The 16,026-nt window shown below is 34.7% G+C and overlaps 1 protein-coding gene across 2 annotated transcripts; it reads left to right on the forward strand.

Moving 5' to 3' along the window:
- Nucleotides 1–10,681: 10,681 nt before the first annotated feature.
- LOC143574856 (transcription factor bHLH62-like) lies at nucleotides 10,682–13,770 on the forward strand. 2 transcript variants are annotated; one of them, XM_077059373.1, is made up of 8 exons: nucleotides 10,682–11,654; nucleotides 11,749–11,922; nucleotides 11,986–12,051; nucleotides 12,132–12,200; nucleotides 12,297–12,368; nucleotides 12,466–12,618; nucleotides 12,702–12,780; nucleotides 12,866–13,770. In XM_077059373.1, the coding sequence occupies exons 1-8, from the start codon at nucleotides 10,920–10,922 to the stop codon at nucleotides 12,901–12,903; spliced, it is 1,386 nt and encodes a 461-aa protein (XP_076915488.1). In that variant the 5' UTR covers nucleotides 10,682–10,919; the 3' UTR covers nucleotides 12,904–13,770. The 2 variants fall into 2 exon arrangements, with proteins under 2 accessions (XP_076915488.1, XP_076915487.1); XM_077059372.1 differs by having other exon boundaries at nucleotides 10,683–11,654; nucleotides 12,702–13,769.
- The last annotated feature ends 2,256 nt before the right edge of the window (nucleotides 13,771–16,026 follow it).

Consider the following 16,026-nt stretch of genomic DNA (forward strand, 5'->3'; position numbering starts at 1 on the left):
CGTAAAGAAAGCTTCAAATTTTATATAAATATTTGTCTAGTGGTGGGTGGTTACCCATGTAAATAAATGTAGTGGGGTTAGTGGGGAGTTAATAGGTGTAGTGGGGAAGTTAGTTAGTTACATATGATGAAAAGTAACCGCTTTTTAATCTATCCTTATCAAACGGCTAATATTCAATCTTGAATGTTATCGGACGGCCATAATTGAATCCCACTCTTCTATAACCTATTATTATAATTATATCAGCTTTAATTATACATTGTCTTAAATATAACTTAATCATATATAAAGTTTAATAAATTTTTAATATTGTTTCATTTTTTAGAACCATAACAAACGTAACTAATATCGACCGAATTCACGTCGCATCGCCGTTGTTTTTGTTTTAAATAAGTTTTTTGGGCAAATACCATAAAAAACCAACATACTTTCTGTTTTTTCTTATAAAAATCCTTCAACAATTTTTTGCACGTTAAAGTTTTTCCACATAACAAATTTGAACAAAAAAATGACATAACTTATAAAAACATTTTATTTTTGTTTATGATATATAATAAATATTTGGGGTATTTAAGGTCCGGTTTTGATGGTGTGTTAGGTCAAACCATTAGTAACGGATTTTATCTTTGAAAACGAAATCAAACCGTTGAAAAATAAAACCGAACGGAACCGCTACTAACGGTTTGACTCCGATTTGATTTCATGGTTTGTCTTCTACCAACACTCGTTGCATTATATGACGTATAGAGATTTGTGTGCATTAACTGTATTTGCACTTGAAGTTACAGACTCAATTCTCTAAAATAGTTTATGTATTCTATATGTATTACATATGAATCATATATATTGAATACATATTTAAATAACTCTACATATGAATCATATATATTGAATACATATTTAAATAACTCCATTAAAGAACAAGAATAAAAATAGCTGAAGAACATAATGTTATATACTTAATATACTACACAAGAAAGCGGATCATTTTTCAGGAGAATTAAGTGTGTAACTTCATGTGCAAATAATGTTAAAGCACATAAACCTTTCTACACCATATAATTCAACGACTGTTGGTAGAAGATAAACCGGTAGTAACAGTTCAATTTTGGTTTAGTTTTTGTGTTCAATGGTTCGGTTTTTGTTTTTCGAAAATAAAAAACGGTTACTAAAGGTTTAACCTAACCGTCAAAACAGGACCTTGAATACCCCTATTATATATTACATATATGCTACATAAACAAAAAATATATGTTTTTATAAGTTATATAACTTTTTTGTTCAAGTTTAAAATGTGCAGGGACTTTAATGTGCAAAAAAATGTTCAAGGACTTTTACGAGGAAAAACAAAAAGTATATTGTTTTTTTTTTGTATTTGAATTTGATGAAATTATTTATTGGGTTTAGATTCAGAACTATAATGAATCAAATTGATACTGATTGCATTAGCGTCGACTCGTTGCCGCAACGCCGGTGCTAAACTAGCCGAATAATCGCTATTTTTTAAATATGTTATTTTTTGTATCATAAGTTATACGACGATTTCCATTGCTATTATAATAGTTTTACAAATTTACTTTTGAGTTTAGTGCCGGAACCATAACGAATGTATACCAAAACCGAAAATAAAACCAATAAACCATTATATTTGAGTAAACCATACTATGAAAGTTCCCAATAAAACATGGACATATTTCAAACGGGTACCAAATATCAAAATACTCTTGTATATGTATTTGTAACGAATATGCTAAATTGATACATGTACTAAGTACGGGTACGAGTATTCAGGAAAAGAATCTCGTCCATATTCCCTAATAGTGGCATATGTTTTATATAATTACTATATCAAAAATAGAGAGTTAATGAATAACAACATTAAATTTTTTGTAAAGTTGATGAATAATAACATTAAATATAATGAACACCATTGGTTACTCGTTAGGGTTTTAATACTGATCATCGAGTCAAGTAGAAATCAAAACTTGAAGCTCAAGCTCAATTCCAATATATAAAAGCTCAATTGAGCTTGAGTCATGTAATCGTGTGGAGCTCCAATTTGGCGTTGTTTCAGTTTAACTCGACCTTTATAACGAAGTAACTGGTCGACTCATTTATTTTTGAGTTTAGTGTCGAAATCGTAACGAATATATACGATATTACTAATTTCCATTACTATTATAACGTTTTTACTAATTTAGTTTTGGGTTTAGTGTCGGAACCATAATGAATCTATACGTTACACAAATGACGATTCCCTTCTTAATATGTTTACTTATGTATTTTTCGGGTTTAGTATTGTTATTGTAAGGAAACTAGCAATGATTTAATAACGGTTCACTAAATAATACTCTTAGGAATTTATTATAATAATAAAGTTTATTATTGATATGTTGCTAGCTGTATATTAGTTGGTGGTCAATAAAGTAAAAGGTAACAAGGACACAATTTAACTTATCCTCCGGCCAATAATAACCCACTGGCTTCTGTGGTACATCACTGGTTCACTCACAATAACTTACTCCAAAATCAAACTGAAAAAACACAAATTCAAAACCACCGTTGTTCTCTTATCTGATTTCCGGCGATCGACCACCGTCTCGGTCACCGGTCGTCTGCAGTATAAGGTAGGGTTTGTTACCCGGAGTTGATTTAAGCTAAGAATAAACTCATTATCTCATCTCTAGTGTGTTCTACAACTAATAGTTGCAGATCTGCTTTGTTTCCTTTGTGTTAGTTAGAGTGCTTTAAGATGAAGAAAGACGACGAAGAAGAAGATGAAGAAGGCAGCGAGTGGAAGCCTTAATCGAGCGTCATTGTGATGTAATTTCTAACCTTCAGGTATGAACATTACTTGTTTAATTAGTGATTATAAATCGTGGAATGCTAAATTTCTTCAATAAGTTTTTTCATAATAATATTAAAAAACAGTAATAAGAAGATTATTCCCAACAATAGTAAAAAAGAGGTGCCAATAATCTTCAACTCAGTTTTCAATATTGCCCAATTTTCAGCACTAGTCATTGCAACAAAATTCTCTGCTCTCACTCGTCTAACGAACGGTGTCATAGAACACAGAACAATAAGCCACCACAACACCAGAGGTTTGTAAGAAAAAATTTAGTACTCTTTGGGTAAAGAAGCTACAATGACCAACCACTATACACAAATGTACAACCCCGGTCATAAATGCATCAAATTTTCCACTAAACCTGAATTTCACTAAAACAAAACAAACCAAAGCAAATGCCTCAACTCAAGCACCGACATGTATGAAACATATTTTTGTTGAAACCCGTTTGGTAGTTCACTCCAATAAAAGTTGTTAAACCTAAGAGAACAAAGGTTAACCCATTATCCATTGCCTTTTTCAGGGCGGCTTAACGAATATGAAGGCCTAAATCGAAATAAGATTTTGTGGAATTTTCATGACAATTGTTTAGAAAAAAAAATTGGCTATTACAAGTTTTAAACTCATGACATATACCTTAGTAACTAACAAGCCTACCACCACACCTATACATTACATTGAATTTACTTTACTCATTATAATATATCTATATATAATGTTTTTTTTTGGCTTAGAGGCCTTAATTAAGTGTGGGACTAAAGCCCTAACATGTTTTCGCTGGCCCACGAGCCGCACATGGCCTTTTCAACCAATTGTCAACAACTTGAGCTTGAACAGTAGTAGCGATGAGTAGTACAAATTTCAAAGTAATCCGATGTAATCGGCCATTTCCTTTTTTTTATTGGAGCGTATGTGAGTAATAACGAAATACTTTATTTAAGCAAGTAAGGTGACTCAATCAGAACAAGAATAATCAATAGGTCAAAACTAATTAGTCATTTAAACATATGTGTAATTAAAAGTTGTATATACATGCATTTTTGCAAATGTATAATAACGTTGTGTAAAGTAAACATACATATACATAAAATATGACATTTACAAATGTATGTACACATAAAAACATAAGACTAAAGCCATGACAAAAAAAAATTAATAGTTATCAAAAACTCATAAAACAAACACGTTTATTAACCAACAATTTTTTTCTTGGCGTGAGATCTAAGAGGGGAAGGGGCACTCATGGGTATTACCTATACTTTGGTCAATAATGTAATGCCACCTCATTTTTACCATTAACTACCCAAAAACCATAAACTTACAGGCAGCACCTACCCACAAGTACCCTAGAACTTCATTAATTAATTTTAATTTTCAATGGCCAATAATGAATTAATGTTGTGTGGCAAACCTTTGCCATGAAATGAAGCCATGCACCTTACCCACATGGGATGGGGTGGTGTTACCATATGGCTTGTAAGCCATACACCCTACCCATATGGGTGCCCCTTCCCCTCTAATAATGAAAAAAAAATCCCTAAATCGCATGTGTTATAGGATAGATAACAAACAAGAAATGAAATCAATAACATTAACACCAAACAAATCAATCCAAAAATTCTTCCGCCACAAGAACTTTCATTTAAGACTTAATATTGACCGATTAAGTTTGCAATAAACAAGTTTATTGCCCAAAGAAATCGAATAAAAAAAAGAATTAAATATTTTGTTAGGTTTGATAATTTTAAACAACTCTAGGAATTAAATATTGGTCAGTTGAGCCCCTAATTCGAAAGTGGTAACAAAAAACAAACTTACAAACGAAATAAAAAAAAAACCAGAAATGAGTGGCTTAGTGAAGGAAGACTGAGATCTTTGCGATCTCTAGTCCGGTGATCCTAAGGGTGTCCAGGTTTTAACACAAGTGGGCCTTCAGATTGGTGGGTTTTCCCCGAAGCCAGGGATACTTGGATGCCCATTAGGGCTTCGCACGAGTAGGTTGGGTCAGCTAGCGGCCATTGTATACTTTTTTTCTTACTTTTCTTTGTGGGTGTGATTATATACTGTTGATTAATTCTGACAGCTAACAGAAATCAGAAAGTCTAGAGAAGAAATCATCAAACTCTTAGCTAGTTTATTCAATTGCCAACTTTGTTACTTAAACCGATACAATCAACTAACCAGCTAACAAATTATTAACATGACACAAACAGTCCTCATACTTACAAGTATTACATAAATGACCCAAACTATAGAATCAATACTTGGCATATTAGGTCCTTGTAGTTATACTTGTAACAAATACGGGAAAGAATAAAATTTAGGGTGGAACATCTCATAATTATGGAATACAATGTTTTTCTATTAGGAAGGTGTCTTATTTATTTAAGATTTCTTCCATGTTTTTGAGTATTATGAACATTTGTTTTCTGTCCTTTTTCAAGAGTCCTTTTTCAAGAGTAATAAGTAGGAGGCTGGCGATTTAGTTTTTATTGTTGTCTTTTTGTTTTATGATATGATTGTTATTGCTAATATATTTTCTTTGGTTCTAGCATATTCTAAGAGCACAAGAAAGTAATCCCCTTTGAGATCGTTATTGCAAATAACTCATACAGGAAGATGGTGAAGTATCCGATTTATTAGAATATTGTATCATTGTTGCACATCCTCCAATCCATCCAACAAAACATCCACCCAAAAGAGCATTTATGGGGTAAAGACCAACAAGTAAGTTCTTGTTAATAAACTAGTATTGCAATATTGTATTGTAAGTGAATATTTTGTTAATAATTAGCTAACAAATATTTTGTTACAAATGTTATATGAGTTTATAGTCCGACACTTTCTAGCATCTCTTTTGTAGGTTCCCAGCCGGTTCTTCACAGGAATATCTCGAAGACAAAGGGTGCGGAATCCCCTTTGTATAAGATTACGAGTGTATACGAATATAAGAATCGGAAACGAACAATGAGCAAACAAGTAACTCAAATGCTTATATGTTATTAGCAACACAGTGCTCGTAACACGTAAAAACCAAAGCGTTTAGAAGTTATCTCCAAAAATCACCCAAACCCTACGGCCAAGTTAGGTTATATAAGAACGAAAACTTCGCCTAACATCCCTAGGCGAAGTTGTCCCTAACTTCGCCCATTTATTAACATCGCTTATAACAAAACTTCACAGCAAGTTCGCCTAAACAAAAACAAACGTAACGAACAGTAGTTTTATTACAAACACGATAAACTAAAGACTAATGAACCACTGACACAATGCAAATCGACAATCGCCGGTAAATTCTTGACGATCTATGCTCTCTTTGTATAACCACAACTATTATCTGTCGGAAGTTTACTGTGATGACATCTTTATACAGGTAATCTCGTTTGTTATGGTCATATGTATACTAAAAAATATAATACGACTAATATATAAAACTTGAATATGCAGGAAAGAATGTTAAAAGCAGGAGCCTCTCAGTATGATCCACAGTTAGGCGTTTGCGATCGTTTTGCTTAGTTACACAAGTTACGTGATTGTGCCAACATGCAGGGGTGTGCAAGAATGAGGATGGTTTTGGTTTTGGGTTAAAATCGAGTCATACTTGATTTTTTTTGTTCACCAACATCTTTTTGAGGAAGCTAGAGAACGTGAAATTATAGTAAATATAAATATTGAGGAATTAGCCTTTCGTGCTAAAGGCAACCACTATTACGTGAGTTTTTACTATATTCTTAAGCTTTATTGTATATTCAAAGAAAAATATGAGTAAGTTGATGTGGTGCACGAAATTTATAGTTCACAAATACGAGTCATTGGAAGAGTCCAATACCCACATTGAAGACATCTATGACGTTAACAAAAAGGTAAAAATGACTATAAGTTATTCAATTTTATTTGTAATGTTGTAATAACATTTAGATGGATAACAAAGATATCACACTTTGCATGTAGTTCGAGCCAACGATGTACACAAAAAATGGACGTACAAAGATATCCCATTTAAGTAAATCCGGATTTTTAGATTCAATGAATATGGTGAGGAACATCAATGCTTGGTTATATCCTTGCCTTCTATTTTAATTAAATAGTGAAAATATAGTAAGATAACAGACTAAAATAAAAGGAGAGAGAGTGGGTAGCGTGAATTGAACCCGCATCATTAGCTTGGAAGGCTAGGGGTTATAGTCGATGTTGATTCATCATTTTGAACGTCTATAATTCAAAACCGAACATGAAAATTTGGTTTCATTCGGCTCCTTTATGGAAAATGGATAAATTGTTAGGTTTAATATGTGAATCAACTTACAAAAAATGATACCCATCTTACCAAAAAAATTGGATACCCATAAGATCAATGTCAACATTAATTTAATATATTCAAATCAAAACGACTCGCTTTCTAGATGATCCCTTTAGAAGAAGGCGATTCTAACATTCGTTCTCTATTTCTATTTGCATCGCGCAGATCACACACAAACGTTTAAGTCTGCAATGTGTTTATTTTTCGAAAGACCTTTCATTAAAAAACTTGAACCATAAATTTCTAAGATCTTTTAAACTCTTCCCATCTCATATCCTATCATATTCATCAAACACTTTCAGAAAACCTTAGTAACCCCTCCACCCCTCTCCTCTCCACCGTCACACCTCTGACCCCTCCTCTGCCTCTGTCGGGCGCCCTACGCTAATGCCGACCACCCCATGCCACCACCACCCTTCCTACCGCACCTCCGCCATTCCCACCCGCCTCATGTCTAACGCCCCTGCCGCACATCCCAACTACAGGTAATTGATTTGTTAAATTATTGTTGGTTTTTAAAAATTGATTTTTGAATTATTATTATTATTATTATTATTTTGGTAAAAATTGATTTGTTGAATTCTTATTAGTCTTTAGAATTGATTTGTTGAATTCTTATTAGTTTTTAGAAATTGATTTGTTGAATTATTATCAGCTTTTTTTTAGAAAGTTTAGTTTATTTTAGCCATGAGTATGCAGACAAACAGTCTTCCTTTTGCAAACTAAAGAGTTTTTGTCCACCTTTTCTGCTACAGGTTTTCTGCAGATGTGATCCACAGACTGCAGATATTTTACCTCTAAAAGAGTAAACAACACCTTATTCATTTTTGCTTTTTTAAATAGGCCATCATAACAGTTAGGCAGTCATATATATGTTTAAATAAGACAGAGAGATCGATTTTAGTGAGGGAAAGATATTTACGAGTATGTGTGATCGAGATTCCTGGCACAAAGTCGTTCTAAATTAGGAACATAGGTGTGTTACGAAGCATACATAGAACACCATGAAGTTGATCCAGATCACCAAAATTTATATCTAGCAAGTCTAAACGCATCAATCTGTTAAACGTGTATTTTGGAATCGTTTCTGCCATAACAAACATAAAAGAACAACCATTGATATTTCTATTATTACTCATTTCCTCAACGCGTGCATAACTTAGTTGGGACAAGTGGTCACTAGAAACCAATGCATTCACTGTGGTCCATGTGTACCTCCTTGTTTTAGATAGAATGCTGTTCCTTGCAGCTTCTTGAATTGGAAGCCCGTTTAAGATTAAATCGATTAGTTCCTGCGGTAAGTTACTGATTCGGTCTTCTTTAGCAAACCTCATCTTTATTAAAATTCACCATCACGCATTTAAAAACGCGCAAGCAAGTGATGTAGATGTCATGCTCTACTCAAAAACAAGTATTTATAAGACTTAAATACCTATAACTAGTATGGGTAAGTAAGGACGTCTTCACAGGGGGGGATTAATAGAAAGTGCATATATATAAATATGAATAAAAACATTCATTTATATATATTTAGTGTAAGGTCCCGCGTATTTTCGCTTTCAATATTCGGGATATTATTGATTTATACAAGTTTACAAAGTTTCATAGGCGAAAGGCAAAAGCATTTCATGCGGTTTGTTTTGTTGCGTTGTGGGTTTTATGGAAGGAACGAAACGATATGGTGTTTAACGGTTTGGCAGTGAAAGTGGAAAGCGTTGTAGGGGAAATCAAGGGCCTAAGTTTTTTGTGGGTCAAGAATAGATCGGGTGGGCATCCTTTGTCGTGGGATGATTGGTGTAGGTCTAAAGTATAAATAGGTTTAAAGTATATAAATCACTCATACACAGGTTGTTTAACATATAAATATGAATAAAAACATTCATTTATATATATTTAGTATGTGTTAAACAACCACCCATCAGCAAGCAGAGTCAACTAGAATAAGGAATTATAACAAAGAAATTTATAAATAAATTAATAGCAAATCGATATTTTATACAAGATGAAAATTAAACAGAAAATTACACATGGAATTAGAGGTGCACAAAAAACCCGTACCCGGAACTGGACCCGAAAAAATACCCGGAACCGGTTTTTATTATACCCGGGTATTCTATACCCGAAACCGGAACCGACCCTACCCGTAGGGTATGGATAAGGTATGCATTTTGAGGTCAATACCCGTACACAGAACCGTACTGGATTTATGCCCGTAAATACCCGGACCCGGTCATACCCTATACCCGATACCCGGTTATACCTGATACCCGATACCATTTTTCTAATACCCGAAATAATACATGAGTTTTTATAGTATATTTTTATGTTTACTTCACAACTTTTATGTTTAAGTTTTTGTAAAATGCATATTACTAAGTAATAATTTGTAATTAAGTGGATTTATGATTTTTGTAATATCGTTTAATTATTTTTATAAATTACAAAGCAAATTTAAATTTTAAACAAATTAAAAAATGTATAAAAAAATTACAAATTCAAAACCGGGTATTAATACCCGGTCGTACCCGGTTCCAATACCCGAACTCGATCATACCCTACCCGGGTACATAGGGTTGAGTTTTTCTCCTCAATACCCTACCTAAACCCTACCCGGTTTCTCTCAATACCCGATTTTCCAATACCCGATCATAACCGAAACCGGTTCCATACCCGAACCCGGGTATTAGAAAAAACCCGACTTGTGCACCTCTACATGGAATCATGGATGGAATGGGGGTTCGCAGTAACAAGAAATATAAATAGGTCTAGCCAAGGCCCAAAACAAGTTTTCATTTTTGTTTGGGCTCGGGCCCATCGTTTTATTAATCCAATAGATTTTAAAAGGTTTGGTCCAGGAAGGAGTTGTGAGCTCAAGTCAAGGGTGTCGAGCTCCACAGTTTCCATAAGAGGGTACGACATAGTCGGTTTTTCATCCGTGGATGGCTCGGTTCAGCCATTAATTATCATCTTCTCCGACTATGATTTTGTTTTATTAAAAGGGAACGAGTATGAGAGATGATACTAAATAAGAGTAATCAAAGTGTTCAACTGGTAGCGTGTACCTATAGAAGTGGTATTGGTAATTAGTATGCGCTTCATTTCCATCGTATAAAAGAAAAATCGTTTTCATAGCCTTCACATATGTAACGAGTATGTTAGTAGTCGAGGTTTATTAATTATTGGTTTTCATTTTTTAAAATTATTTCAAAAGAACATGTTTAATATAAACATTTTTGGTTAGTGTCTGTTTCACAGAAAAATAAAAAATAAATAATATGTTATCACCTCTGTATATAAATCATTTTCTATTATATATTTAATTCTTCTTTTTATCTCACAGAAAAATATTTAATTCTTCTTTTTATCTCATGTAGTTTAATAAATAGTTTCTTCTCAAATTCCAATACATTCAAATATAATATTTATTAAACTATAGGAATAAAAAACCTTAAAAAATAAGTAATTATTTAATCTTTATAAAATATTAACAAAAAGGTCAAAGGAGCATCTTGTTTCGTTTCTAATCTTCTCTGTATTGCTTCCTCTTCACTTTCCCACTCCATTTTTTCTTTCAACTTTATGTTCCCTTTTTTTCTTTCTACTTTCCTGCTATCACACAACTGGCCACAACTGCTCTCAACACAAACTCCCCTTTATCTTACCACACTTGAGTCACTTCTAAGCACCAATTAAATCATCATATTCATCATCAAACCAACAATCTTTCTTACTTAATTCACACACCCTTTTGGGAATCTTGATTCAAGAATGGAAAAAGATGGCTTCTTTAACAATGAAGGCAATGGAATGGGAACTGGAATTCCACAAGCCTGGAATTCAAACTTTGGAATGGAAATGGAAATTGAAAGTCAAGAACAGTATCCCAGTTGCTATCTTAATAGCAACTGGGATAATAATCCAATGGATCAGAGCGATCCCTTTGAATCGGCATTGAGTTCCATAGTCTCGTCCCCACAGTCCGGAACTGGAATCCCAGTTCCGGGTTGCGAGAATGCAGTTCTCAAGGAACTCATTGGTAAACTAGGAATCATATGTGATTCCGCGGAGGCTTTGCCTCAATCCTGCATTCTTGGAAACACTAGTGCCAACACATCATGCTACAATACTCCATTGAATTCACCACCTAAGCTTAATCTATCAATGATGGATCATCATAGGAATCAGATTCCCGGGAATTCGCTAATTCCCGGGAATCATCAACTCCCACCGGCTCCGTTCTCTACGGATCCTGGATTTATTGAGAGAGCAGCAAGATTATCTTGCTTTGGAATGAAAGAACTTGAATTCCCTCATATGGTGGAATCGGGAAAGTTGTCAAGAGTGTCAAGTAATCAGTCTTTCAAGACGGCTGAACAGAACCCATATGTGGAAACTGGAACTAGAGATCAAAGTACTAATTCCAATGGCAGAAAGAGAAAGGAAATCTCTAAGGGGAAAGGAATAGAAACACAATCCAGTACTATGTCTAGTAAAGACAATAAGGTTAGTTAACAACCAAATATTTTGATTTTCTTGAAATACAACCAAATATATATTATATATATAAACGTACCTAGTAAAATCTCACTCATAACAGGCATCAGATGCGAAAAGAAGTAAGTCAAATGAAGAAGAGAATGGAATTGGAAAGGAAGAGGGGAATCCGAAACCTACTAAGGAAAATGCAAAACAACCCGAGACGCCAAAAGACTACATTCATGTTAGAGCAAGACGGGGTCAAGCAACCGATAGTCATAGTCTTGCAGAAAGGGTATGCCAATTCCATTCCGTTACTCTCGTTTCAGTTCCGTTCCTAACAATTTGGATTTTTCAGGTCAGAAGAGAAAAGATCAGTGAGAGAATGAAGTTCCTTCAAGATCTTGTCCCTGGCTGTAGCAAGGTAAATATAAAAGAAATATATTTTTGGAATTAATTTATATAAATTTGGTTGTTAATTTGAGACGGGATTTTCGTTTAAAGGTGACCGGAAAAGCTGTTATGCTCGATGAGATTATAAACTACATGCAGTCGTTGCAAAGACAAGTCGAGGTATATACCAACATACCTATAAATTCATATTTTCATATACTGTGAAATATTTTTTTTTATTATCTAAATTGTATTACTGATTCTTTTTTTGTCTAGTTCTTGTCAATGAAATTAGCAACCATTAATCCTAGGACGGATATGAACATGGAAGCGGTTTTATTAAAAGATGTAAGTTTTTCATAATCTTTCTTCATGAAAGGGGTTTAAATGTGTTATATAACTTTGATTTTCCTTGTAATTTACTTCATTTTTGGCCCATTTGCAGACTCGGGCTTCCATGTTAAATACCATGAACCATATGGATGCACTGGCTCAGCCGTTATATGCCATGGCTCACAACGGTCCACAAAACTCATTGACATCAATGATGCACCGCGGGCCAAACATGAAGTCATCACATATTGATGGTTTTGGTGAAGTAAGTTACTAATATCTAATAAACAATAATGTTATATCTTGTAAGGTTTTGTTGTTAACTCATCTTAAAATCGAAAACCTTAGCCTTCGGCGTTCTGGGAAAATGACCTTCAGAGTGTTGTACATACGGGATTCAGCCAAAGTCAAGGACTGAGCTTCCCCGGTGAGTTGACTTTTTCATCAAGAAAGACAATCAACATCTAAAGGAGCAATTTAACCTTATGTGTGAACTCTTTGACTCGATACAGGAACAATGTGCGCGGGTCAAATGAAAGTTGAACTATGATACCGAATTTGTTGACGTAGCTATTTAGATGATTTGTATAGATAAAGGAAGAAGACGTATATCTTCGCCTATTTTTACAAGAAATTGTTGTAAAAATACTAGTTTCTATAAGTTTGTGATGGTAAAATATGTAAAATGTTGTAACATGGTGCAACGGTTGCAACCTTGTTTTTTTTTCACATATTTTTTTTAACAATATGATATATCTAATCATTATATTTGTTTATATTTTCTTTCCATTGTTTAAACACCCCTCGTGTCATAGTGTGCGGGTTTTTAACTGTCCATATATCTTTAATCATATTACCTAGACAACAACATATTACTCGACCGATGAATATGCGAATAATTGTGATATTTTGTCAAGATCCCATAACAAACTGCATATTTTCTCAACTTTGCGGGCCATCCCACGAAAAAAACTATGATTTTTATGAATTCTTGATGGTGGTCTTTCTTTAAGAAGTGTCATAATCAATGGCAATGAAAATTGATTTTGAAGATAAGAAAAAATGGCAGCTTTAGAACAAAGATTAGATGTTGATTTTCATATTATTAATTGTAAACCAGCTGTTAGTAGGGACATTTAAGAACAAGTCCATTCTGGAATCCAATATTGACAACCATTTGATTCCACTGTTCTTTTTTTTATCCTGGAATTGAATGACATTATGACAGACAACATTTAGAGGTGAATCTTTTTCCCCAAAGATGTTTTCTTTACTTGGTACTTTATGCTATACTTGTACCTTGTTTCTAAAGTTTGTAGTGTGAGCCATGTATATAGGCTTGCCCAATCTCAAGGTGTAACAAATTAAATAGTTACCCAAAAGTACTAGTGTACATGCATGACTGAAAAATTAAGGTTTTCTAGCTATTATTTATTTATATCTTTAACAGGTGTGATTAATTAGATTTTAAGTATGTATGTACAGTGGCGAATTGGACGAATATGTCGAAGGGGCCGGATGGAAATACACATTAAAAAGATCCGTAAACGGAGGGGGCAGGATCAAATTTTCGGTTGGGAAACGTAAATTTAAACTACACATAAAAAATGTCGGATGAAAACGGGTAAATTTACACTTTTACGCAAAAACAGAGGGGGCCGGGGCCACCTTTGGCCCCAACTATCCTTCGCAGTGGCGAAGTTTGGATTAAGATACCTGCCCCGGGGGGGGGACTCAAAGTGTATTACAAAAACTCACAAACGAGGGGGGCCGGGCTAATTTTCTTTCAAAAATGGCTAAATTTACACTACGTATAAAAAACTTCTGGCGAAAACGAGTAAATTTACACTATTGCGCCAAAAAAACAGGGGGGTTGGGCCCACCCGGGCCCTAAGTATACTTTGCCCCTGATCCTTCGCCATTGTGTATGTGTGTGTGTGTATTATATGTGTGTGTGAGTGAGAGAGAGAGAGAGAGAGAAAGATATTTGTCCTAAAAGTCGGATATTGTGAAATGTAGCGAATTTTTTATAAAAACATTTTCGGGGCGGATCAATGTATTCTTGGATTTGTTTTTAGTGAATCATAAGCGTATAAGTATGTGAAACAGTATATCGATAAACAACGTTAGGTCCCAATTTAATTTAATATAGGTTGTTATTACAATACAACTCATTTATACATCTATAATATTAACCACGGCCGTGTCTATACATACGTATAACGCTCGCGCGCGCACACACGATAGATATGCATGTGTGTCTCTACATATAAATATATCTGTCCTGTTTTTCTATGTACACAAAAACTCATATTTGTCTACAATTACAAATTATCAAGGAATTATTGCAAAGACAGATATGCATGTGTCTCTACATATAAATATATCTGTCCTGTTTTTCTATGTACACAAAAACTCATATATTTGTCTACAATTACAAATTATCAAGGAATTATTGCAAAGACAAGGGGGAAGGGGAATCAAAATCCCAGGTTGGCCAAGGAATCAAAGACCTGTTTTTATTGACAATCATCTGCATTAGAAACATATTAAAAATGAAAATCTTATCTTTTTTGGATAAGTAGAATGTCTAAAGTAGTGGCTTTTAGATGTAGAAAGATACCCATTGAGAGAGAGACAGCCAAACTCTACATGAAAGCTTGGCTTACAAAGTCTTTAGCAAAGTTCCAAAATTCAACAATTGAATCTCCCTTTTCTCACTTCACATTCTTTTTAAATAAATGTGAAGAAACACGGATCCTCTCCCCGGGTATGGGTCCTGGATTCGATGAGTTAACAGGGTAGGATACGGTTAACTGCCAAACGATATGAACCTAATTGCCTAAAGTCCAGTGACGAACACCTGCAAAACAGACATTGTGAGCTCGTTACGGGAAGGACAAGAGGGGGGGTCTTCCCGTAACCACCCTCCGGCGTGAGAATAAGTACTGTTCTGTAGAAGATAAGCACTTAAGTAAATTGAGAGAGTACAGTGAGAGTGAATGAATACCTCATGATGGTTGAGAGAGTATTTATAGCCGAAGGGTGTGGGAAGGTGATTGGGGCCAGCTGTCCTTTAAGAAGATGCCTGCATAACCGTCTGGACACGTGTCCTTATGTGATAGGTTCATCCTATACGTTGCATGTGCATGCACAACAACCTGGACACGTGTCTTTTTCCCATTGACTAATGGGGGAATATTGACCATGTGCACGGTTATAACGTCCTTGCCACTTGACTGGCCGGGGGCTCACGTATTGCCCAAGAAAGCATCTTGGTAAATCTTCTAGAAGGCAATCATGTGTTGACAGCTGTCCCGGAGCATTTACCTCGTGGTTATTTACGCGGAAGGATAGCTCTTCTCGCGGATGACCTTTGAGGGTGCTGTGGTGTTTCCGCATGCGCTATGAGGGTGTTTCTTCCTCAGATGATTATGCGGATGGTTTATATGTCCCGCGGGTGACTTATGAGGGACTTCTGATTGACCCGCGGGTAGTCCTTAAAGGTATTTGGGTCTTTTTGGTACCCTACCTCTATAAGTCCCCCCAGTCCAGTGTTTCTTCCGTGTGAAGTATTTTATGCGGGTGAAATTATGGACTTATTGTGGATTTGGGGGTTTTTGACTTGCCAGCTGGTGAAAAATATCTTTTGTTGGTTGTGGATAATGATAAA

Source organism: Bidens hawaiensis, unplaced genomic scaffold (genome assembly GCF_021521415.1).
Source record: "Bidens hawaiensis isolate Kalapana, Puna unplaced genomic scaffold, B.hawaiensis_p1.1 tig00027123_1, whole genome shotgun sequence".
Taxonomy (NCBI): Eukaryota; Viridiplantae; Streptophyta; class Magnoliopsida; order Asterales; family Asteraceae; genus Bidens; species Bidens hawaiensis.